At 64.9% G+C, this 24,150-nt stretch overlaps 1 protein-coding gene across 2 annotated transcripts; it reads left to right on the top strand.

Moving 5' to 3' along the window:
* Positions 1–245: 245 nt before the first annotated feature.
* GATAD2B (GATA zinc finger domain containing 2B) lies at positions 246–23,766 on the top strand. 2 transcript variants are annotated; one of them, XM_066206561.1, is made up of 11 exons: positions 246–401; positions 13,388–13,717; positions 15,312–15,441; positions 15,726–15,857; positions 15,969–16,100; positions 16,694–16,864; positions 17,643–17,958; positions 18,472–18,674; positions 19,311–19,421; positions 19,576–19,693; positions 20,033–23,766. In XM_066206561.1, the coding sequence occupies exons 2-11, from the start codon at positions 13,389–13,391 to the stop codon at positions 20,164–20,166; spliced, it is 1,776 nt and encodes a 591-aa protein (XP_066062658.1). In that variant the 5' UTR covers positions 246–401; position 13,388; the 3' UTR covers positions 20,167–23,766. The 2 variants fall into 2 exon arrangements, with proteins under 2 accessions (XP_066062658.1, XP_066062659.1); XM_066206562.1 differs by lacking the exon at positions 246–401 and adding an exon at positions 7,933–7,983.
* Positions 23,767–24,150: the final 384 nt, after the last annotated feature.

The following is a 24,150-nucleotide window of genomic DNA, read 5'->3' on the forward strand; positions in this document are numbered from 1 at the left end:
GGACCCATTAAAGGCGCCCCGCGGGGAAGCCCGGCGCGTTTCCATTGGATCGACGGGCTGTCAAACACTGCCGGGACAGCCAGTGAGGACCGGGGGCGGGCTAACGGCCGACTACCGCGATCCCATTATTGGATTCGGGTGCCCGTCAGGAGACCGCACCAATGGGCGTCGCGCCTGGGGTCGGGAGGCGGGGCGGGCGCGGCGGCGGCGGCGGCCAATCAGCGGCATTGTTTGTGGTGGTGCCGGTTGCGCTCGGCGGCGGCCGCGTCTGCTCCGCCCGCCCGGCCCGGGACCCCCGGGACCCCCCGGGACCCCCCGGGACCGCCGGGACCGCCGGGATCCGCCGGGATCCACCGGGATCCGCCGGGAACCGCCCGGAACCGCCGCGACCCCCGAGGCAGGTGAGGCCCGCGGGGGCGGCGGGGCCGGGCCCGGCGGGGGCGGGGCAGGGCCCGGCTGAGGGGGGGCGAGCCCCGGCGGGCGGGGGGGGTTCGGGGGTTCGGGGAATTGGGGGGTTCGGCGCGTTTGGGGGGTTCGGGGGCGGCTTTGGGGGCGCCGAGGGCGGGTTTGGGGGCGCTGCGGGCAGGAGGCGCGGCCCGGGGGGTGCGGGAGATCCGGGCTGTGCCCTGGGGGCGCGGGGCTCCGATCTGGGGGCGCAGAGCTCAGGGATCTTTGGGGGGCCGAGCCCGGGGATTTGGGGAGCAGAGCCGGAAGGACTGGGGGGGGAAAGAACGCCGATTTTGGGGAGAGCTCGGAGATTTGGGGGGCAGAGCTCAGGGATTTGGGGGAGCAGAGCTCAGATTTGGGGAGCCGAGCTCAGGGATTTGGGGGGCCAGAGCTCAGGGATTTGGGGGAGCAGAGCTCAGATTTGGGGAGCCGAGCTCAGGGATTTGGGGGGCCAGAGCTCAGATTTTGGGGGGACAGAGCTCAGGGATTTGGGGGGCCAGAGCTCAGATTTGGGGAGCCGAGCTCAGGGATTTGGGGGGCCAGAGCTCAGATTTTGGGGGGACAGCTCAGATTTGGGGAGCAGAGATCAGGGATTTGGGGGTGCACAGCTCAGGGATTTGGGGGAGCAGAGCTCAGGGATTTGGGGGGGCAGAGCTGAGGGATTTTGGGGAGCAGTGCTCAGGGATTTGGGGGGCAGAGCTCAGGGATTTGGGGGTGCACAGCTCAGGGATTTGGGGGGCAGAGCTCGGGTTTTTGGGAGCAGAGCCCGAGAGGTTTTCGGGGCACAGAGCAGATGGATTTGGGGGAGCGGATCTCAGGGATTTCGGGGAGCAGAGCTCAGATTTGGGGAGCAGAGCACAGGGGTTTGGGGGAGCAGAGCTCAGGGATTTGGGGGAGCAGAGCTCGGGGATTTTGGGGAGCAGAGCTGAGGGGGTTTCGGGGAGCAGAGCTGAGGGGTTTCGGGAAGCAGAGCACAGGGATTTTGGGGAGCAGAGCTCAGGGATTTTGGGGAGCAGAGCTCGGGGGTTTCGGGAAGCAGAGCACAGGGATTTTGGGGAGCAGAGCTCGGGGGTTTCGGGGAGCAGAGCTGAGGAATTTCGGGGAGCAGAGCTGAGGAATTTCGGGGCTCAGCCCGGGAGGTTTTTGGGGCAGCGCCGGGGAATCCCCCGGGAAAACGGGGGCGGGGCGGGGGCGGCCCGGGGGGTTCCCGGGGGGATTTGGGGGGCGGGTGCCGGGAACCCCCCGGATGGGATCAGCCCCGCTTTGTTCCGTGCCGGGCTCGGGAGCGGCTCCCGGTCCTCCCCGCGCCGTTCCCCGGTCCCCGCTGCAATCCCGGCCTCGTCCGGGATTTCCGCCCCGCGGGATTCTCCCTCTTTTCCTGCCCCCCCCCCCCCACTTCCCGGGGCCGCTTCCCCGGCCAGACCCCGCGGGGAAACTTGGCCCTGGCCGGGAAACCGCGGGGCCGGAGCCCCTTCCCGGCTTTCGGGTGGGATCGGGCTGCAAACGCCGCCCTGGCCGGGGGGAGGGCACCCACCCTTCCCCAGCCGCCTTTGGGCGCCCGGATCCCGGAGGATTTCTCCCTCGGGGGAGAATCCTTGCCCCGGTTCCCAATCCGAGGCCTTTGGGCGCCCTCCCCTCGGAGCCTGGCAAAGGGATCTGCCACGGCGGGGGGAGGGGGTGCTTTGCCGGGAAGGGAGGAGGAGGAGGAGGAGGAGGAGGTTTGGGAATCCGGGAGCAGGGAGGAAGAGCGGCGGATGCGCCGGGATCCATTGGCTTTTCCAGGGCATTTTTGATCCGTTTGTTGGGTTTTTTTTTTAATATCCATTTGATTTTCTGGAGCCTCCTCGGCCGCTACCGGGCGGGAGGAGGAGGAGGAGGAGGAGGAGGAAGGGGGAGCACGGGAATGGGAGCAGCCTGCTCCTGGCAGGAGTGTGGGAGGATTTGACTCCTGTTCCTCGGTGCTCCCGGCTGGGGGCTGGGATGGCACAGGCGGCCGCGGCTTTTGAGCAATTTCGGGGCTTTTCGGCAATTTCGGGGGGCGCGGGGAGCGCGTCAGCCCATCCCCTGCCGGGTTTGGGGCGTCCACGGTGCTCCAGCTGCTGCCGGGGGGGAACGGAGGCGGCGAATCCACAGGGACACCCCACCCCTGGGGTCCCCGCCGGGCTCCTGATCCCCGGTCCGGGCTGGGGCTGGGATCTCTCGCCGTCCCGCGGGGTGGGATCCGCTGGGATCCTTCGGGATCTCGGTGCCACCTTCTCCTGGCGCCTTTCCCGGCCACGAGGCCGGAGCATCCGTCCATCTTCCAACCTCCTCTGCTGCCTGCCGGGTGCATCCCGGGGAGCGGGGCCCTCCCCTCAGGTGTTCCCGGGCCGGGAATTCGGCCCGGCCTGGGGTTCGGCCCCCGCGGGTGTTCCTGGCGGCACCCTCCCCTCGCGCGTCGTGTCCCGGGGGTCGGGATCTCGGCCTGGGAGAGGAATTTCCCGGGAGCCGAGGGAAGTCAGTCACTGGAGCTTCTCTCCTGGTTCTTTCCCAGTTCGCTGGCGGCTTCCCATGCTTGGCTCCCCCGTGTCCGATGGCGGGACGCTCCCTGCTCCGTCCGTGTCCCTGGTGCCAATCTCTGAGTTGGGGTTTCACACGGATCCTGGAATTCTGCTCCCACGGACGGCTGGGGTTGCGTTTGCCGCGGGGTTTGTTGGTGCCTTACGCTCTTTTCCAGGGATTTTGGGATATTCTGTGTTTCGCAGCATCTTGGGATGATGCTCCCGGTGCCGTGGCTGGGCCACGGGATGTGCTGGGATGTGCCCGCATTTCCCTGCAGGAATTCCTTCCCAGTGTCCCACCTGGATCTGCCCTCTCCCAGCTTAAAGCCATTCCCGCTTTTCCGGCCGCTCCGTGTCCCTGTCCCACATCCCTGCCGGCCCTCGGAGCCCCTTTGGCTGCTGGAGGATGCTCCAAGGTCTCCCTGGGTCTTCCCTACTCCAGGCTGGCCAATCCTGGCTCTTTTTCCAGGGCCTTTAACAGCTCCAGGTGTCCCTATTCCAGCAGGACACGGGGAATGCTCAGGGATCCGGGTGTCCCTTTTCCCTCAGGACACAGGGAATGCTCAGGGATCCAGGTGTCCCTTTTCCAGCAGGACACGGGGAATGCTCAGGGATCCGGGTGTCCCTATTCCAGCAGGACACGGGGAATGCTCAGGGATCCAGGTGTCCCTTTTCCCTCAGGACACAGGGAATGCTCAGGGATCCAGGTGTCCCTATTCCAGCAGGACACGGGGAATGCTCAGGGATCCAGGTGTCCCTTTTCCACAGGACACAGGGAATGCTCAGGGATCCAGGTGTCCCTTTTCCACAGGACACAGGGAATGCTCAGGGATATCCCGATAAGGAGCCGTGGGAGCTGCCCGGTTGTATCCGGGGCTCCTTCCATGGCCGTCTCCCATGGGATCCGCTCCCCATCCCGGAGTTTTGGGGTCCCAGGCAGAGCTGGGGACGCTCCTCCCCGGCCGTGGGGAGTGGGTCGGGAAAAGGCCGCAGCGCTGGGCCCGCTTCTGGTTTTATCCCGGGATTTTCCCCTGGATGGGCTGCGGGAAGCGGGAAACGCTTCCCTGCAGATCCCAGCGCTGCCACTCTGCCCCTTGGACGTGGAATCCTGCCCGGGAATTGGGGATGGTGTCTGGAATATGCCCGAGCTCCCTTGGGGGAGCGGCAGCACCCTTCGGAATCCGGAGGGCGATGGGAGCGGCGCATCCAAGGCAAAATTAGCCGCGCCCCGGCACCGAGGGGGCCGGGTTTGATTCCCATGGATCCCCGTTGTCCCGTCGCCGCTCCGCGGGTTCCACTCGCTGCGCTTGGCGGGGGGTTTTGGGGCCGAATCCCGAAATGGCCCCGTTTGGGAATCCCCACGGAATGGGCGCCGGCTGCCTGGGGCGGGAGGAGGATGAGCTGGGAAGAGTTGGATTTGTGTGTGCCTTTCCCGTGCCCGGAGCGTTTGTCCTGATGGAATTTGGGCTTCGTTTGCATGGAGTCTCAGGAGATGGATGCACGAGTCCTGGTGGTTTTTGGGATGAGGCCGAGCTGGACCCGCATGTCCCCGTGGGAAGGGGAGGCTGCTCCTCGTCATCCCTCCCGGGATCCATTTGTGGTTTCCCAGTCGGTCACGGGCGAGAATTTCCCCCAAATCCACCTAAAATTCCCCAGGCTCCGGGAGCAGAGCTCCAGGTGCAGTCGCTCCGTCCCCAAATCCCGGATTTTAGGGAGGGCCTGCCTGGAAAACCTGCTGGGGCTGTTTCCCGCAGGAACCTCGGCCCCCAGGGAATTTCGAGGTCGGTGCTCCGGGGATTGGTCCGGGTTGGGTCCTGGGCTGGGAATCTCGGCTGCTCCCAGGAGCTCCTCCCGCATCCACGAGGAATTTCCCTGCTTCTCAAGCACATCCCAGCATCCGCCCTGTGCTGCCTCCACCGTGGGGAGCTCGGAGAGGAGAGGAGGCCATCGGAGGGACGCAGAATTCCAGGGAATCCCGAAATGATCCCGAGGTCCTTCTTGAGCAGCTCCAAAACTCGGGTGGATTTTCCTCTTCGTTAAATTTCGGATTCCAATTAAACCTCGGAGCCTTGACAACTTCCAACACCTGCTTGTGCGAGGGGCGCGTTCCCGCGGCCGGCTCTTGGTTCCCGGCAGGAATTCCTGGAGAGCAGCAGCTCCTTGGGCCCCGCGGGTCACCGGGATCGGGATGACTCCCGTGGGCCGGAGCGGAGGAATCTCCTCTGTGGAAGATTGGATCCCGAGATCCCGGAGCCTGGCTGGGTTTGCTGGAAGAGCTGGACGTGGTTGGGAATGGCTCCGCTGCCCAGTGGGGTGGGAATCCCATCGTGGAGGGAGCGCGTCCCGAATCCTCAGGACACGGAGCAGGAGGGGCCGATCCCGGCTGCGGCTGGGATGAATCCGCAGGAGCGGGATCGTTCCCGTGTCCCGGCAATCCTTGGGCCCCGCTGAGTTTGTTGCGGAGCCTCCTGGAGCGATGCCTTCCCCGGAGATCCGCCGGCTTTGGATTCCCGTTGGACGGCGCAGCTGGGGGAGAGCCGTCCCTTTCCCGGCTCCCATCCTCCGGTTTTCCCGGGTCTCCTCCCGAGTCTTGGCCCGGAGCCGAGTCAGGACGGTGCTGACGCCAGGTGCTGTCGGCTCGGGAGGAGGGAATTGAATCCAGGGATCCTCTGGATTTGGGATAAGAGGAGCTCTGGTCAGCCACTTCCTCAAAGACCCTTTCCAGCCAGGGAATGGATCCATAGGGAGAAATCCCCAAATCCAGGTAAACAATATTTCGGCCCTTCTTGTGCCCGTCCTGGCTGGGAAGATCGATTGGAAAGGTCGGAGCAGCGGGATGGGGGCAGGAGCAGGGATGAGAGGGATCCACCTCGCCGAGGATTTCATCCCTTCCCAAATCCCAGAAAACAGGGATGGGAGGGCCGAGGGAGGACAGGGAGGGTGGAAACAGCCTGGAATGGTCCTGGAAGACCGGGTAGCGGAGAAGTAAAGGAATTTGCTGCTCTCCCGTGCCCTCTGCGTTTTCCAGCCTGGAATAAACCATCCCAGGGCCCACCGCACCCCCTCAGTAGCTGGTAAATCCATGGAAAGGAGCGTGCAGTTCAAGCTAATTAATCCTTTCCCCCTTTGGAAAGCAAATTGGTCCATTTTATCCAGCGGAGGCAAGCTGGGGTTTCCGGTGCTGGAATTCCCAGGCTCCCGCACCTCAGGGCGGAGTGAAGCCCCGGGTGTTGGGGCTTAGGGATTCTTGGGCTGCTCCCGGGCGATCCAACACCGTCCGTGGCATCCAAACCCTGGCCAGCCTGGCCTGGAACACTTCCAGGGCTGGGGCAGGCTCAGATTCCCGGGATTCCGTGTTCCCCGGGAACGCGGAGCGCGGCTGGAGCGGCTCGGGAGGTTTGGGATCCCGCTGGATCCTCCTTCCCCGGGGCCGGCCCCGCACGTGGCGGCTCCCAGCCCGTCCCTCATCCCTCGGCCGCTCCGAGCGGTTTTGGCGTCTTGACACCCCTCGGTGTGTCCTGGCGTGTTCCTCAGCGTCTGCCCTGGGATCCTCATCCCTGGGAACGTTCCTGGGGACCCTGGGCACGTTCCATGGGATCCCTGGGCACGTTCCATGGGCACGTTCCATGGGATCCCTGGGCACGTTCCATGGGCACGTTCCATGGGATCCCTGGGCACGTTCCGTGGAATCCCTGGGCACGTTCCATGGGATCCCTGGGCACGTTCCATGGGCACGTTCCATGGGATCCCTGGGCACGTTCCATGGGATCCCTGGGCACATTCCATGGGATCCCTGGGCACGTTCCATGGGATCCCTGGGCACGTTCCCTGGGCACGTTCCATGAGATCCTTGGGCACGTTCCATGGGATCCCTCAGCACATTCCATGGGATCCCTCAGCAAATTCCATGGGATCCCTCAGAACATTCCATGGGATCCCTGGGCACATTCCCGGGGCACATTCCATGGGATCGCTCTGCACATTCCATGGGATCCCTCAGAGCATTCCATGGGATCCCTGGGCACATTCCATGGGATTCCTCTGCACATTCCATGGGATCCCTGGGCACATTCCATGGGCACCTTCCATGGGATCCCTCAGAACATTCCATGGGATCCCTTGGCATGTTCCCTGAGATCCCCGAGCACATTCCCCGGGCACATTCCCGGTATCCCCGGGCACATTCCCCGGGCACATTCCCGGGATCCCCAGGCACATTCCCAGGATCCCCGGGCACATTCCCTGGGCACATTCCCGGGATCCCCAGGCACATTCCCGGGCAGATTCCCGGGATCCCCGGGCACATTCCCCGGATCCCCGGGCATCCTCCCCGGCCCGGCCGTGCCCTGGGCCGGGCCATCCCGGGGCTGCTCCGCCGCCGGACCCGACCTGGGGCCGCGATTTTTTTGGGAATGGGGATGGGGATGGGGATGGGAGGGGCGGATCCCGGCGGCGGCGGCGCGGCCCCGAGCCTCGCTTTTGGGAGGGAAGCAGTTAACATTCCAGGGGAGGGAAGGAGCTTCCATGAATGAAGACAAAGTTTGGCGGGGGGCCAGCAGCGGGGGGAGGGGGAGCGGGGAGGGGGCGGCCGAAATCCCAGGAAAAATCCCCCCTCCCCAAAAACCCGCAGCCATTCCGTGTCGGGACGTGCCGAACCCGTCCCCTCCGGATTTCCCCCCCCCCCCCCTTTAATTTTTTTTTTTTTTTGCCATCCCAATTTTTTTAAAAAAAAAAATTCCCTTTTTTTTTTTTCCCCTCTTCCCTTCTCTTTTTCCCTGCCCCGCGAGGCATGATGGGAAAAAGCCAGCATCCCCCTTTTCTTTTGTTTAATAAAAGAGAACGCGCATGATTGGCAGGGAAGGGCCCGCTCGGAGCGCGGCTCGGGCTGCGGCGGCGGCGGCGGCGGCTCGGCGGGCGATGGAGAGCCCCGGGCTGCCCCCGCCGCTCCCGGGGCGCCGCCAGCCGCTGCCGCCCGTCCTCGGCCGCTGCCGGACCTGTGAGTATCCCGGGGCCGGCGCCGCGTGTGCCGGCGACCGCGGCCGGACAAAGGGGGCTCCGTCCACACCGGCCGAGCTGCTCTCCCCCCCCTCCCCGCCTTCTTCTTTGGTTGTTATTTTCTGGTCTTTGTTTGGCCGCCGGTCGGGGCATGTCTGGGGGGAGAGTTTGGAGGAGAGAACGAGCGCCGGCGCCGGAGCCCATCCGTGCTTTCCCTCCTCGCTTCTCCCCGCCTCGTCCGCGCTGCCACCGCACCCGGGCCGGCCGCGGGGCCGCTGTCCCCCGCGCCCTGGGCGGTGACGCAGCCGCTTATCGCTTATCGCTTATCGCTTATCGCTTATCGATCGGGGATCGCCGGCCCGGCCCGGGCCGCACAAAGGCAGCGCCCGCACTCGAGGAAATCGGGCAGGTTATATAAGGGAGCCCGGGAAGTCTGCGTCATCCCGGATGGGGAGGGGGCCGGGCGCTGCCTCCTCCCCCCCCCCCAACCTTCCATCCCGTCGTTTTTTATTGGATTCGATTTCCCCGGAGCGTTTTCCAGCCGCCTGCCTTTCCCCAGAACGGGCCGTCCCAGGCGGGTGCGCTGGAATTTTTGTCTCTCCTTCAGACTTGGCGGAGTTTTTGGGGGTCTTTCCTCCTCATTTCAGGGGGTAAAGCAGCTTCTGGAATTCCCGCTCTCCTCCCGCATCCCAAAACTCCTGGGGTGGGACGAGGTGTGAGGCGCCGGCATTCCCTGCTCCCGAGAAATGGAGTTGGGCAAGAACACAAACTTGGGAGGGAAGGGAAGGGAAGCACTTTTTGGGAGGGATGGTTTTCCTCCTTTCCTGCTTTTCCTGCTTCCCGTTGTTAGTTTTGTTCTTGACCCGGAGCTGCGGAGTCCGGGGACATCCCGGGCTGCTGGTGCTGATCGGGAATCCGGGAGATCCGGGATCGGGGGATCCCGGGCCTGGGACCGGAGTGTCGGAGCAGGGACAGGTGTCCCCATCCGGGGAACGGGAATAGCACAACTCCCGGAGCACTTGGCTCCGTAGGGATTCCCACTCTCCACGGGAATTCCCGGTCCCCGCTCCCATCCCTTCCGTTCCTCTTCCCGAACCTCTCGCCTCCTTCCCGTTCCCCTTCCCTCCTGGGAGCAGCCGTGTCCCTGTGGCCTCCGGGACGGCTCCGGGGCCGTTTTTGGGGCTTTTCCTTTAAATCCCGGTGCTCGTCCTGCTGCGGAGAAAATCCCTCGGCCTCCCTCACCTGCCTCGGGATTCCTGCCCGGAGCCGCGCGTTGCTCGGGATCCCCGGGCCCGTCCCCGGCGCAGCGGGACCGGGAGCAGCAGCTGGGGTTTTGCTCAGCCCCGGAGTTCTCTTCCCCCCTTTCCCTTTCCAGCGGCGTTCCCGGCCGTCGAACCCTAATTACCTTTTTAGGTTATTCTCCTTTTCCTGCCGTTCCCGGGAACGCCGGCCCTGGGAGCCAGCCATTTTGTGCTCCGCGCGCCCGGCGACGCCGGGATGGGACCGCGGCCGCACGGCTCCGGTGAGGAGCCAGCCCCGGGGACTGGCCGGCCGGGATCCGGGCAGCGGGGGGAGCTGGGTTGTGCCGGGTCCCGCTCCCTGGTCCCGGGGAAAACGGGGCTCGGACTCGGAGCGCGTGTTGTTCCGTCAGTCCCGTGTCCAGGGGGTGGCCCGGGGTGGTGCTGGAGCCTCTGGGAGCACCTGGGCTCCGGGGCTGGATCCTTAGGGCTCACGCTGGGAATGAATGAATCCTGGGATGCATTCCGCCATTCCAGCCCCAGACGGATACTGGGGGATGCTCTGGGGCCCCGCAGGTGCCTCTTCCTGGGAATACCACAGGCTTCCCCGGCTGGTTTATCCCTGATTGCCCACCCTCGCTCCCTTGGATCCCAGGGATCCACCCTGGCTCCTCCAGGCCGGCCAGCAGCTCCGCTCGGAATTCCAGCGCTGCTGGAGCGGGCCTGGGAAACCTGGGGGGGGCTGGGAGATCTCATGGCACGGGGAGCACGTGGATCCCTCGTGGTGGATCAGGGATCGTTCCTGCTGGATCAGGGATCCCTTGTGGTGGATCAGGGATTGTTCCTGCTGGATCAGGGATCCCTTGTGGTGGATCAGGGATCGTTCCTGCTGGATCAGGGATCCCTTGTGGTGGGTCAGGGATCCCTCGTGGTGGATCAGGGGTCATCCCTTGTGGTGGATCAGGGATCATCCCTCGTGGTGGATCAGGGATTGTTCCTGCTGGATTGGAGATCCCTCGTGGTGGATCAGGGATCATCCCTCGTGGCAGATCAGGGATCCCTCGTGGTGGATCAGGGATTCCGTTGTGGTGGATCAGGGATCATCCCTCGTGGTGGATCAGGGATTCCGTTGTGGTGGATCAGGGATCATCCCTCGTGGTGGATCAGGGATTCCGTTGTGGTGGATCAGGGATCATCCCTCGTGGTGGATCAGGGATCACGACCCCTCCATGCGCTCCGGAGGGTCCGAGGCCGGGACTGGGGCTGGAGCACCGGCGTGGGGTTTGGCCCAGCGGAGAAGCCTCCAGGGAGGCTGGGGAGGGGCCGGAGCCTCCTGGGCCTCTCCGGATGAACTGGAATCAACTCCTGGTGCTGCCAAGCCTTGGTGCCGGATTCCACCGGGTGAATCCCGGGATATTTTCCCTCCTGGCTGCATCTCCCCCTGGATATTCCCGCTTCTCCCTGGAACATTCCTTCTTTTGGCCCGGCTCGCAGGTTCCAGCCTTTCCCATCCTCCCGCTGTCGGGGTTTTTTTTGGGCTGGATTTTTTCCCTGCGGGCGCCGCGTCCCATGCCCACGGAGAAGGGGGTGCTGCTCCGCGTGTCTGCGAGGCCAAACCCGTCCTGCCGGCCCCTCTGGAGCAGGAGGAGCGCCCGGAGCCGGCGGGACGTGCCGGGAGCACCGGGAACCGCCGCCGGGACGGAGCGATCCCCAGGGATCACCGGGATTCCTGGAAAGCCTTCCAAGGTCAGCCGGGCCAGCTGAGCCCGCTCATCCCACCACGGCAGCCTCTGGAATCTCGGCTCTGCCCCTCGGCTCCGCCTGCGTCCGGGCGCTCAGGGAAGGAGCTCCCAGCTGGAGGCACCCCGTGGATTCGGCTCCCGTTTTCCATGAGTTTTGTTTTCCATGAGTTTTGCCGCCGTTCGGGAGTTTGGGTCCAACCGGGAGGATTGGTTGAGGGGAAGCTGACGGGAGAGGCCGTTCCCTGGGATGCGCCGGATCCCCGGGAGCGGGGCCGGACGATCCGGTTTGGGATGTGCCGAGACCGGAGCGGGGCCGACCTCCGGACCTGCCGGATTCCCGGGCCTGGGATGATTCCTGCTCTTGGCTGCGCATTCCTGGATGGAATCAGGAGCTCTCCCGTGGCTTTCCCAGTGCTCTGGAAATCCCCAGTGGATCCTCCCCTTCCCCCTGCAGCCAAGGGCCCCATTCAGGACCGAACCCGAAGCCTGGTTTAGTTTTCATTGGATCTGGCCGAGCCTGGAAAACCTCTGGAGCGGATTACGTGGTGGTGGGCCCCATTCCCGGTGACGGCCCTTGGGATTTGTTCGGAATGCCGGAGGGGAGGGCGTTGGGAGACCACCTTGGTGGTGGAGCAGGAGGGCTCCCCGCAATTCCTGCGGGATCCTTCCACCCTCTGGAGAGGACGAGCAGGAGATCCTGGATCTCGCTGCCGGCTCCCCGCCGTGCCGGCTCCCTGCTCAGCTCAGGTACCCGCGGGGAGCTCGCTGTTCCCAGCCCGGATCAGCCGCGAGCCCGTTCCCGGCGCGCTCCCAGCGGCTCCGGCCGCGGCGCCGGGCGCTCCCGGGGCGTCTGAGCGCCCCGACGCCCCGGGGTCATCCTGCGGGACGGGGGCGGCAGCGGCTCCCGCGGCCTGTCCCGGCTTGCCGGGCTCAGTCTGGGCGACGTGCGGAGAGACGGGGTGAGCAGGGAGGGGAGAGCCGCAGGCGCTCCCCTGGAGGCTCCCAGGGCCTTCCCTGGGATCGGGTACGGGGTTTCCAGGGGTTTTCCTGCTGCCCTCCCCTGCTCCCGCTGTCTCCGGTGGGAGCCGAGCCGCCTGTAGGGATGTGTCATTCCAGGGATTAGTTCCCGAGCCGGAGCCTTCCCTGGCAGGAGTTTGGGCAGGTTTGTCCCGGGAGTGACTTGGGGCCGGGCAGGCGTGGGGCAGCTCCAGGTGCCCGGGGTGCGGCTGCTGGGAGCACGGACGCTGTTCCCTGCGGAGCGAGCAATTCCCGATGTTCCCGAGCCTCCACACGGAATTCCCACCTATTCCCCGGGTGTTTGTCCCGGCCCCGCTCCGCAGGGAAAGGCCTCGCCCAGCTGGTTCACAGGTGGAGCTCCCGTGGCTCTTTGTTGTCGGAGCTGGTTCCTTATCAGCCTGGGAGCGGGATCGGGATGGGCTCCGGGGCTGGGATGGGGCTGGGATGGGCTCCGATGGGCTCCGGGGCTGGGATGGGCTCCCGCCTGTTTTCCAGAGGGCATTCCTGCACCTGGAGCCGGGGCGGGGGAGGTGGGAGGGCGCAGATGGACCTGCCCGTGCCTCCGTCCCTGGAGCTGCCCAGCATTCCCGCCGGGAAAACCGCGCTGGGGGATTTCCTGGCGTCCCAGGGCCCCCAGGGGGTTCCTCCCGGCTCCCCTGCCTGCCTGAGCTGCATCCGCGGGGTTTGATCCCGGAGGAGGGATTGTGCTGCCGCTCTTGGCATTTCGGGGCCTTTCCGAGGTGGAAGCTCCTGACCTGGATGGGGACTGGGGAGGCTGGAGCTCCGTGGGGAGGTCGGAGCCCCGTGGGGAAACCGGAGCTCTGTGGGGAGATCGGAGCCCCGTGGGGAGGTCGGAGCCCCGTGGGGAGGTTGGAGATCTCCTAAAGGTCGGAGCTCTGTGAGACTGGAGTTCTCCAGGGCGTTGGAGCTCCATGAGGAGATCAGAGCTCTCCAAAAGGTTGGAGCTCCATGAGGAGTTCTCCAGGGCGTTGGGGCTCCATTGGGAGTTCTCCAGGGCGTTGGGGCTCCATGAGGAGTTCTCCAGGCCCTTGGGGCTCCGTGAGGAGTTCTCCAGGGCGTTGGGGCTCCATGAGGAGTTCTCCAGGGCCTTGGGGATCCATTGGGAGTTCTCCAGGGCATTGGGGCTCCATGAGGAGTTCTCCAGGGCCTTGGGGATCCATTGGGAGTCCTCCAGGTCCTTGGGGCTCCGTGAGGAGTTCTCCAGGGCGTTGGGGCTCCATGAGGAGTTCTCTGTGGCCTTGGGGCTCCATTGGGAGTTCTCCATGGTGTTGGAGCTCCATTGGGAGCTCTCCAAGGCCCTGGGGCTCCCTGGGGAGCTCAGAGCTCTCGGGGGGATCCCGGTGCGATTCCCCGGCTCCCCGGCGCCGACGCTGTCCGTGTCCCTCAGGATGGACCGCATGACGGAGGACGCGCTGCGCCTGAACCTGCTCAAGCGGAGCCTGGAGCCGGCGGAGGAGCGCGAGGACGTCCTGGCCAAGCGGCTCAAGATGGAGGGGCACGAGGCCATGGAGAGGCTGAAGATGCTGGCGCTGCTCAAGCGCAAGGACCTGGCGGGGCTGGAGGTGCCCCACGAGCTCCCGGTGAAGCCGGACGGGATCAAGGGCTACGAGGAGAAGCTCAACGGGAGCCTGCGGCCCCACGGGGACGGGCGCGGCGCAGCGCGGCCCGGCAAGGAGAACATCAACGACGAGCCCGTGGACATGAGCGCCAGGAGGAGGTGGGTGCCGGGAATTCCGGGCTCTGCGGGGCGGGGGGAGCGCGGCCGGGGGGGAGATGGGCACCGGGGGGTCCTGGAGAACCCCCTGTGGTGGTGCCGAGGGCTGGGCAACGGAGCGGTGAGGGGGACGGGGGGACGAGCGGCTTCCCACGGACACAGGGCGGGCGGGACGCTGGGGAGGAGTCGGGAATTGGCACAGGTTTTCCAGGGATTTGTGGATCTCTCAGCCCTGGGAGCGTTGGAGGCCAGGCTTGGCGCAGCCCGGGGTGGAGGGAGGTGTCCCTGGAGGGTCCCGCTCCCCCAGTGGAGTCCCGGGCCGCACCCTCGGCGGAATTCCGGGGAGGTTGTGCAACGTGGGCTCACCCCGTGGGGCACCGGCGTCGGACACGGACACCCGGAGCGGGAAATCGGCCCTGGGAAGAGACCGGAGCGTTCCACTCGGGTCTGGGAGTGTCTCATTTTCCCGGATTTTCCTTGGGAATGCGCTCCACGTCTCCTCGCCTCCGCCTGCCTCCCCGGCCGTGGCTCCTTCTCCAGGGCTTCTGTTGGAATTCTGCTCTTCCCTGAACGAAGGACCCCCCGCAGGCGGCGATTCCTCGCGGCTGGGCCCGTCTTCCCGCTTGGATTGGGCCCCTGGCTCGGCCCTGTGCCCCTGCTGGAGCGTCAGCAGTCCAGGCCGGACGTGTCCGGGAGCTCCTGCGGGATTGTCCCGGGAGCTGTGGGACAGCCCTCGCTCATCCCGGAGGAGCCGGTGCCGGATGGCTCCGGATGCGCCAGCCCCGTTTGGAGCTCCTGGGACGCAGCTCGCTTTGCCTGCACGGGCTCCCCCTGCCCCTGTCTCCTCGGGGTGACGCTCCTCCGGGATTTCTCTGCCGGAGCGGGGGCGGCTCCGTGCCCTGGTGCTTTGGGATTGCCGCAAGAACGGCCGGGGTGTTTGGGAGACGGCGGCAATCCCAGCTCGGAGCAGCCAGGCCTGGGAGCTGGGATGTGGCGCCGGGCTCCCTCTGGGCTGTTCGGAGCTCGCGGTTTGGGATGAGATATTCCCCGGTCTCCCATCGCTCCGAGCGCCGTCCAGGGAGCTGGAGTCACCTCTGAGCCTGGCGTTCCCGCTGCTCTGTGCCGGATTATCCCAAGGCTCTCCAGCAGCAGGAATGAAATCCAGGATAGCAAAGGGCTTTCCTTGGAGCGTCCTTCCCCAGGATGATCCTGCCTGGATCCCGCTGGACGCTTTTGGTTGATGTCCTGTCCCTGCTGCTCCCTCTTGTTTGCCCGTCACGGAGCGGCGGGACGTTCGTGCAGGTTTCCTCTATGGAATGAGCTTTTCCAATGGATTTGGAAATGAGGAGTGAGGAGGAGCAGTTCCAGGCTGGAGTATCCCTGCCATTCCTCCCATCCCAGCACCGGGAGACGCTCCTGATTCCCGGGAGGGATTTACACCCCGGAGAGGGACCTGGGGGCTGAGGGAGCGCTCCTGGGGGAGTCCTTCCCTCCTGGTGTCCGTGGGAGCTGCGCTGCATCCATGCCGGAATGGGGGGGAGATCGTGCTCCCGAGATCCCCTGTTCCTGGCTCAGCGGGATTCCTCTCCCCCTGCAGTGACCAGGACCGGGGCAGGTTGACCCCGTCCCCGGACATCATCGTCCTGTCGGACAACGAGGCCTCCAGCCCCCGCTCCAGCTCCCGCATGGAGGAGCGGCTCAAGGCGGCCAACCTGGAGATGTTCAAGGTGAGGGAAGGGGAGTTCTGTCACCTGGTGATGGTCACGGTGAGGGAATTGTGTCACCTGGAGATGGTCAGGGTGAGGGAATTGTGTCACCTGGAGATGGTCAGGGTGAGGGAGTTCTGTCCCAGGAAAGGCACGGGGTGGGAACTTGGGGGTGGATGAAGGATTTGGGGCGTTTCTCAGCAAGCTCCAGGTGAATCCCACCCGGTCCTTCCCCCGTGGTCCAACTTCCCGCCTGGGTTCAGCATCCCCTCGCTCCCTCCCTCACGCCGTGCCGGGTTTTCCAGGGAAAAAGCCTGGAGGAGAGGCAGCAGCTGATCAAGCAGCTGCGGGACGAGCTGCGGCTGGAGGAGGCGCGGCTGGTGCTCCTGAAGAAGCTGCGGCAGAGCCAGCTCCAGAAGGAGAACGTGGTGCAGAAGGTGAGGGGTGGGGACGGGCGGGGGGACCGGAGCCTCCCCGTGGCTGCTCCGCCCGTGGGGTTCCCTCCCGGATCCCGCTGGGGGCTCTGATCCGCCTCTGACCCCTCGCAGACCCCCGTGGTGCAGAACGCCGCGTCCATCGTGCAGCCGTCCCCCGCCCACGTGGGGCAGCAGGGGCTGTCCAAGGTCCCCTCCCGGCCCGGAGCTCAGGGGGTGGAGCCGCAGAATTTAAGGACATTGCAGGTGAGAGCATTCCCGGTTTTCCCGGGGAGGTGCCGGTTCTGCTGGAGGCACGCGGAGCCCAGCGGCGTTTTCCAAGGGGCAGAAGCGTTCCCGCGCTTCCTGGTGCTTGGGGTTGGATTTGGGCTTGTCGGGAGCTCCACGCGGGGATCCTCGTGGGGCTGCGTGTTCCCTGATCCTGTGGGTGTCCCAGCCGGAGTGGGATGAGGGCAGTGGGAATTGTCCAAGGCCTGCAGCCTTCCTGCTGCTCCCGAAGGGGAAGCCACTGGAAGCGTTCGCTCCGTGGATTTGTGCCGCTCTCCTTGACCACGGAGCAATTCCAGCCTCCCGTGGGAAACGGGGACGTGCCAGCCGGGGCTGGGGAAGAGGCCGCAATCCTGGGAAATCCAGGACAGTCCGGGGAAAAGTGAGGGATTGGGGCATCAGGAGCTACCTGGGATTCGGGATCGGCGGGAATTCCGTGGGTCGGGGAATCACCGCCCCGGGTTTCCCTCACTCCTCCCCGGTTTTGTTTCGGAGCTCGGGGAGCGCTGGGGGGCTGGTTGGGGTTTTTCTCCGCTGCTCCCGGCTCTGACTGGGCGCGGGTTCCCCGGCAGGGCCACAGCGTCATCCGCTCGGCCGCCAGCTCGGCGCTGCCCCACATGCTGATGTCCCAGCGCGTCATCGCCCCCAGCCCGGCCCAGCTCGGGGGGCAGCGGGGGCCGCAGAAACCCGGCCTGGTGCGCAGCTCCACGCCCGGCATGAGCCCCGCCATCAACTACCAACCGGTGAGGGCTGCCTGCGTGCTGCTTTGGGATGGTTTCCACTGGCTTGGGATGGTTCTCACTGCTTTGAGCTGGTTGTCACTGATTTGGGATGATTCTTACTGCTTTGGGATGGTTCTTACTGCTTTGGGATGGTTTTCACTGCTTTGGGATGGTTTCCACTGGCTTGGGATGGTTCTCACTGCTTTGGGATGGTTTCCACTGCTTTGGGATGGTTTCCACTGCTTTGGGATGGTTCTCACTGCTTTGGGATGGTTTCCATTGGTTTGGGATGGTTCTCACTGCTTTGGGATGGTTTCCACTGCTTTGGGATGGTTCTCACTGCCTTGGGATGGTTTCCACTGGCTTTGGGATGGTTTCCACTGGTTTGGGATGGTTTCCACTGCTTTGGGCTGGTTTTCACTGTTTTGTGCTGGTTTTCATTGGTTTGGGCAGGTTGGGCGCTGTTTCGTGCTGGTTTTCACTGGTTGGGGCTGGTTTTCACTGGTTGGGGCCTGCTGGGCCCTGGTTTGTACCGGTTTGCAGTGTTTTGCACTGGTTTTTTACCGGTCTGTACCGGTTTGGGCGCCGCTTCGAGCCAGTTGGGGCCGGTTGGGGCCTGGTTTGACCCCTGGCTTGTCCCGGTTTGCACCATCCCCGCCCCAAGGCAACACCCGCACGCTCACCTGCTCTGCACTTCCCGGGTCCGCCCGGCCCCCGCGTGCCCCCGACAGCTCCCGGTGCTCGGGGGGTGCCCCCGGGCCAGCCCGAATTCCCGGCCCCATCCCCAATCCCTCCGCAGCAATCCGGCTCCTCGGTGCCGTGCCAGCGCTCGTCGTCCTCCGCCATCTACATGAACCTCGCGTCCCACATGCAGCCGGGCTCGGTGGCCCGCGTGTCGTCCCCGCTCCCCAGCCCCAGCGCCCTCTCCGACGCCGCCAACTCGCAGGCCGCCGCCAAGCTGGCGCTCCGCAAGCAGCTGGAGAAGACGCTCCTGGAGATCCCGCCGCCGAAGCCGCCGGCCCCGCTCCTGCACTTCCTGCCCAGCGCGGCCAACAGCGAGTTCATCTACATGGTGGGGCTGGAGGAGGTGGTGCAGAGCGTCATCGACAGCCAAGGTCAGCGCCCGCGGGCGGCCGCAGCGCGCGGCCGGGCTGCCGGGGGCCTCCGCCACGCCGGGGGCGTTCCGGGCGGAAACTGAGCGGGTTTGGGGGGAAAGGGGGGGGTTTAGAGGGGGTTGATGGGGTTTTGGGGGGGAAAATGGGGGGTTTAGAGGGGGTTGATGGGGTTTTGGGGGGGAAAATGGGGGGTTTAGAGGGGGTTGATGGGGTTTTTGGGGTGAAACTGGGATTTGGGGGATGCTCGGAAGGGTTTCAGAAGGAGCTGCCGGGGTTTGGGGGAGAACTGGAATTCCTGCGCGGGTTTGACGGTTTTTAACAGGTTTAGCGGGATTTCAGACCAAACTTGGGGGGTTTTAAACTGAATTCTCAGGATTTTGGGGCGATCCGCAGGAAATCCCGGCGGATCCGCGGGATTTCGGCCGAAAACCTCAGGATTTTGGCCCAGACTTTGAGGCCCTCGGGCCGGGCCGGGGTTTTTGCTGGGGTGCTGAGGCGGGGTGTGCCCTGCAGGGAAGAGCAGCCCGGCGGTGCCGCGCGTGGAGCCGTTCGTGTGCGCGCAGTGCCGCACGGACTTCACGCCGCACTGGAAGCAGGAGAAGGGCGGGCGGATCCTGTGCGAGCAGTGCCAGACCTCCAACCAGAAGAAGGCGCTCAAGGCCGAGCACACGAATCGCCTCAAGAACGCCTTCGTCAAGGCCCTGCAGCAGGAGCAGGTCGGGATCCCGGGAGCGCCCGGCCCGGCCCTGCCGTCCTCTCCTCCCGTCCCAAACCGTCCCAAACCGTTTGTCCCATCCCATGCCAAACCGTCCCAAACTATCCCATCCCATCCCAAACCGTCCCAAACCATTTGTCCCATCCCATCCCAAACTATCCCAAACCACTCATCCCATCCCATCCCATCCCATGCCAAACCATCCCAAACCACTCATCCTGTCCCATCCCATCCCAAACTATCCCATCGCATCCCATTGTTCCCACTGCTCCCATCCCACTCATCCCACCCCAGCCAGGTTGGCAGGATGGCATTCCCACGGGAATTGATCAGGGCAGCATTCCTGGGTCACTGAGCAGGGTGGCATTCCCGGGGAATGGATTGGGGTGGAATTCCTGGGGAATGGATTGGGATGGCATTCCCAAGGAATGGATTGGGGTGGCATTCCCGGGGTATTGGTTGGGATAGCATTCCCGGGGAATGGATTGGGATGGCATTCCCAGGGAATGGATTGGTGTGGCATTCCCGGGGAATCAGTTGGGATGGCATTCCTGAGGAATCGGTTGGGGTGGCATTCCCATGAGAACGGATTGGGGTGGCGTTCCCGGGTGACTGTGGGGTCCCCGTCCCCGCACAGGAGATCGAGCAGCGGCTGCAGCAGCAGGCTGCCCTGTCCCCCACGGCCGCGCCCGCCGTGCCCAGCGTCGGCAAACAGGACGGGATCCTGCGGCACCACACGCTCCGGCAGGTGGGCATCACCGGGGACGGCGGGATGGCGGGATGGCGGGGTGGGATGGGATGTGTCCATGGGATGTGTCCATGGGGTGTGTCCATGGGGATGGGTGGGGCAGCCCCCCTTTTCCCCGTCCCCACGATCCCACCGTCCCCCCGTGTCCGCGCAGGCCCCGCAGCCGCAGAGCAGCCTCCAGCGCGGGATTCCCACCTCGGCCCGCTCCATGCTCTCCAACTTCGCCCAGGCCCCGCAGCTCTCCGTGGCCGGAGGGCTCCTGGGAATGCCAGGTAGGGCCCCGGGCCGCGGGCCGGGCACGGGCCGGGATTGGGGTGAGCGGGGAGGGGACGGAGAGAGCGGGCTGGGATCCGGGATCCGGGATCCGCAGCGTGGGCCGGCTCAGGCCACGCCCGCTGGATTTCGGGGCAGGATTTGGGAATTCCCACCCTGTGCCGGCCCTGTCCTGGCCCTTCCTGCCCCACGGGGGTTCTGGGGTGGCTGAACGGCGGTGGGATCTGTGGGATCCATGGGATCCATAGGATCAGTGGGATCGATGGGATCAGTGGGATCCGTGGGCCCCTGGCCCCGTGGGGTCGGCGCGGTGCCCGAGGGTCGGTGCCGCCCCCCAGGAGTGAACATCGCCTACCTGAACGCCGGCATCGGGGGCCACAAAGCGTCGAGCCTGGCGGACCGGCAGCGGGAATACCTGCTGGATATGATCCCGCCGCGCTCCATATCGCAGTCCATCAGCGGACAGAAATAGCCCCGGCTGCCCCAGCCTCCCGCCGGGCCCCGGGGAGAGAGAGCGGGCCCCCGGAACCCCGGAGGAGAGAGACCCCGGGGAGAAAACAGCCAAGCCCCCCCGAGCAGACAGCAGACCTTTCCAAGGGCGGCCTGCCCCGTCCCCGGGCCGGGAGCTGCCGCTGGTTCTCCGGCCGGGAGCAGCCCCGGCCCCGCCGCTGGTTTTGTAACGCCGCCGCTTCCTCCTTGTCTCGTGGGTTGTTTTTTTGCCCCTTCTTTTCCTGATTTTGGCCCCTCCCTTGGCTCCATGGATGGTTCCAGCTTTTCTTCTCCCTTTCCCAGAGACTTTGGCAAGGGCACCTTCCCCGGGGGGGAGGTTTTGGGGGGCAGCCTGTGCTGGTTCCGGGGGGAATCGGGGGGGACGGCTCCGACCGCGGGGGGGACAAATCCCCAAATCCCCTTTGGAGCTGATCCCGGGGTGTCCTGACCCCGATCCCGAGGTGTCACCCCCAGCCCCATCCCGGGGTGTCACCACGTCCCCCCGGGCTCAGCACGAGGGTCCCGGGGACGCCAGCCCTGAGCCCCGGTCCCCATCCCGATGTCCCCGGGGGTGACGGACGCCGCCACACCCGCCCCAGGAACGCCTCGGGGGTCCCTCAGTGTCCCCAGGGGTCCCTCGAGGTGACCAGAGCCCCGCAGGTGTCCCCCAGGGCTGTCCTTGTCCCCGCGGGGGGGGACGTGGTGGCTCCAGAGCGGAGAGCGGAGCGGAGGTGCAGCCAGGGTGGGTGAGTGTCCCCACGGCTGTCCCCAGTGTCCCCACGGCTGTCCCCAATGTCCCCACAGCTGTCCCCCGTGTCTCCAATGTCCCCACGGCTGTCCCAGTGTCCCCACATGTGTCCCCAATGTCCCCACAGCTGTCCCCCGTGTCTCCAATGTCCCCACGGCTGTCCCAGTGTCCCCACATGTGTCCCCAATGTCCCCACAGCTGTCCCCGATGTCCCCACAGCTGCCCCCGATGTCCCCATGGCTGTCCCCGATGTCCCCATGGCTGTCCCCAGTGTCCCCACAGCTGTCCCCAGTGTCCCCACAGCTGTCCCCCCGTGTCTCCAATGTCCCCACGGCTGTCCCCAGTGTCCCCACAGCTGTCCCCAGTGTCCCCACAGCTGTCCCCCCGTGTCTCCAATGTCCCCACAGCTGTCCCCAGTGTCCCCACAGCTGTCCCCCGTGTCTCCAGTGTCCCCACGGCTGCCCCCAGTGTCCCCACGGCTGTCCCCAGTGTCCCCACAGCTGTCCCCAACGTCCCCACGCCTGCCCCCAGTGTCCCCATGGCTGTCCCCAATGTCCCCACAGCTGTCCCCAGTGTCCCCACGGCTGTCCCTGATGTCCCCAGTGTCCCCACATGTGTCCCCAGTCCCTGCATGCTCCGGAGCCGCGCTCGCCCCTCCCTGTCCCCTCTGTCACCCGGGGGTGGCACCGGGGTCACCCGGGGACAGCAGAGGGGGTGGCACCCTGGGGGGCTCTCGGTGTCCCCTCTGTCCCCGGGGGTGGCACTGGGGACTCTCGGTGTCCCCCGGGGGTGTCGAGGACAACCCAAAGCAAGAAAATGAGCCGCGAGGAAACTCGATTTGCACTTCAGCTTCCCCCCTCCCCTCCCTCCCCTCCCTCCCCTCCCTCCCCTCCCCTCCCCTCCCTCCCCTCCCCTCCCTGCCGCCTCTCCCCAATTCCCGCTCCTCTCGTGCAATTCCCCAGCGCTCCTCCCCCAAAAAATCCCCCCCAAACCCCCCCAAATCCCCCAAACTCTCCCCCAACCCCCCCAAACCAGGGGGGACCCCCCACCTGTAAATTTTAGGGGGGACCCCACCCCACCCCTAAACGGGGGGGGAACCCCAAAATCCCCCCCGCAGCCCCCTCCCCGAATTCAATGAGCACTTACCCTGGGGTGGGGTTGGACCCCCAGAACCCTCCCCGGACCCCCCAGAGGCAAAAGGAAAAAAGAGAAAAGGGGTTTATTCTGATTTGGGGGGGGTTGTGGGGTTTGGGATCCAGCAGTGGGGAATTTCGGGGTGCTCCGTTGGCTTTGGCCCTTTCCTGCTCCCCCCTTCCCTCTCCCACTCCTCACCCCGGGAGCACTTTGACACGTCGGGTTTTTGGGGCTAAAACCTGAGGTTTTGGGTTGTTTTAGGGGTTTATTTTACTTTGGAGGGGTCGCTCCCCCTCCGTCCCCCGGGGGTCCCTCCCCCCCAAGTGCCACTGTCCCCCCCCCCAGGGCCCCCGGGCCGAGCTTCGATGAGAAAACGAATTTTAAAAAAAAAACAAAAAAAAACCCTCAAAAAGGGATTTTCTCACCCATGGAACCGGTGAAAACCTGGAAAAATAAATGAAAAATCCCGAACCCAAGTGCAATAGTGGGGGGGGCCCGGGGGGGCCGAACTCTTGGTGCTATAAATGAAACTGGGGGGGGGACGCCCCTGTCGCCCCTCCCGGGGGGGTCTCAGCCCCGGGGGCTGCGGGCAGTTCCCCCCCCCCCAAAAAAAAAAAAAAAGATCCCGGGCAGTTCCCACCCCCCAAAAAACGACCCCACCCCCCCGGGACCCCCGAGCAGTTCCCACCCCCCGGAATTGATCCCCCCAATCCCAAAAGTGACCCCCAAACCCTTCCCCGGATCCCAGGCAGTTCCCCACCCCCTCCCCCCAATCCCGGAATTCCAGGGGGGATTCGGATCCGTGTCTGCCGCCCCCACCCCCCCGGCATAGGTTTATCCCTATTTTTATTATTATTATTATTATAATTATTATTATTTTCGGCTTGCCCCCCCCCCTCCCCCCTCCCAGGGCTGCGATATCCCAGAAAATTCCCGTTTTTTATTCCCGCCGCCCCTCCCCAGCTCCAAACCTGGAGGATTTTTCCTGCTTTTTTTCCGGCTAGGGGTAGATCCGCTTGTGAAAACGCTTTTTTGGGGGTTCTGTTTCGGGGGGGGGAGGGGGGGATGGTTTTTTTTTGGTTCCTCCAAAGGCGTATCCCGTTCCCATCCCCGATTCCCGCCCCAATTCCTTCGCTTCCGCTCTCGCTGCCGATATAACCAGGACTCATCCGTGTATATAAAACTGAGCTGTTTCTTGAACACATTAAAAGGCGAAAAAACCACAAAAAAAGGACAAAAAAAAGACAAAAAAGGACAAAAAGATAAAAAAAGAACAAAAAAAGTTAAAAGAGAAAAAAAAAAACAAACCCGCCGGAAAAGAAAAAAAAAAAAAAGCCAACCAAACCTGTACATTGTGTAGAAAAAAAAAGGAAAAAAAAACTAAAAAAAAAAGAAAAAAAAACCCGAGGAAAAACACAAAAAAAAAATAATGGAAAAACCGGCACAAGTTTCCCGGGAAGGCGCCGGGAAGGACCCGCCGGGTGTTGTGGAAGTGTCACGTCCGTGTCGTGTGACCTGGTGTGTGTGACATGAACCGTGCAAGGAGGGGGGGCCGGGGGGGGCCGGGGTCCCCACCCCCCGAATTCTGTGCCTTTGACACGGGGCGGCGCCGGGACCCCGGGGGGGCCGAGATCCCTGTTCCTGTATTTGCACTGTTTTTATTCTGGATTGGCTTCCCGACAATACACGGCTCCAACAAGCCGGGCTGGCCTCTTCCTGCGCCGGCGCCCGGGGGTCGCGATGGGGCACGGGGGAATTCGGGATGGGGTCGGGAATTCGGGATGGGGTCCCGGGGAATTCGGGATGGGGCACAGGGGTCGGGATGGGGCGGGAAATTCGGGATGGGGTCCGAAGAATTCGGGATGGGGCACGGGGGTCGGGATGGGGTCCGGGGGAATTCGGGATGGGGTCCGGGGAATTCGGGATGGGGTCGGGAATTCGGGGTGGGGTCGGGAATTCGGGATGGGGCACGGGGGTCGGGATGGGGCGGGAAATTCGGGATGGGGTCGGGAATTCGGGATGGGGTCCCAGGGAATTTGGGATGGGGTCCGGTGAATTCGGGATGGGGCAGGGAGTTTGGGATGG

Source organism: Chamaea fasciata, unplaced genomic scaffold, assembly GCF_029207755.1.
Source record: "Chamaea fasciata isolate MVZ Bird 193981 ecotype frontalis unplaced genomic scaffold, bChaFas1.0.hap1 SCAF_31, whole genome shotgun sequence".
Taxonomy (NCBI): Eukaryota; Metazoa; Chordata; class Aves; order Passeriformes; family Sylviidae; genus Chamaea; species Chamaea fasciata.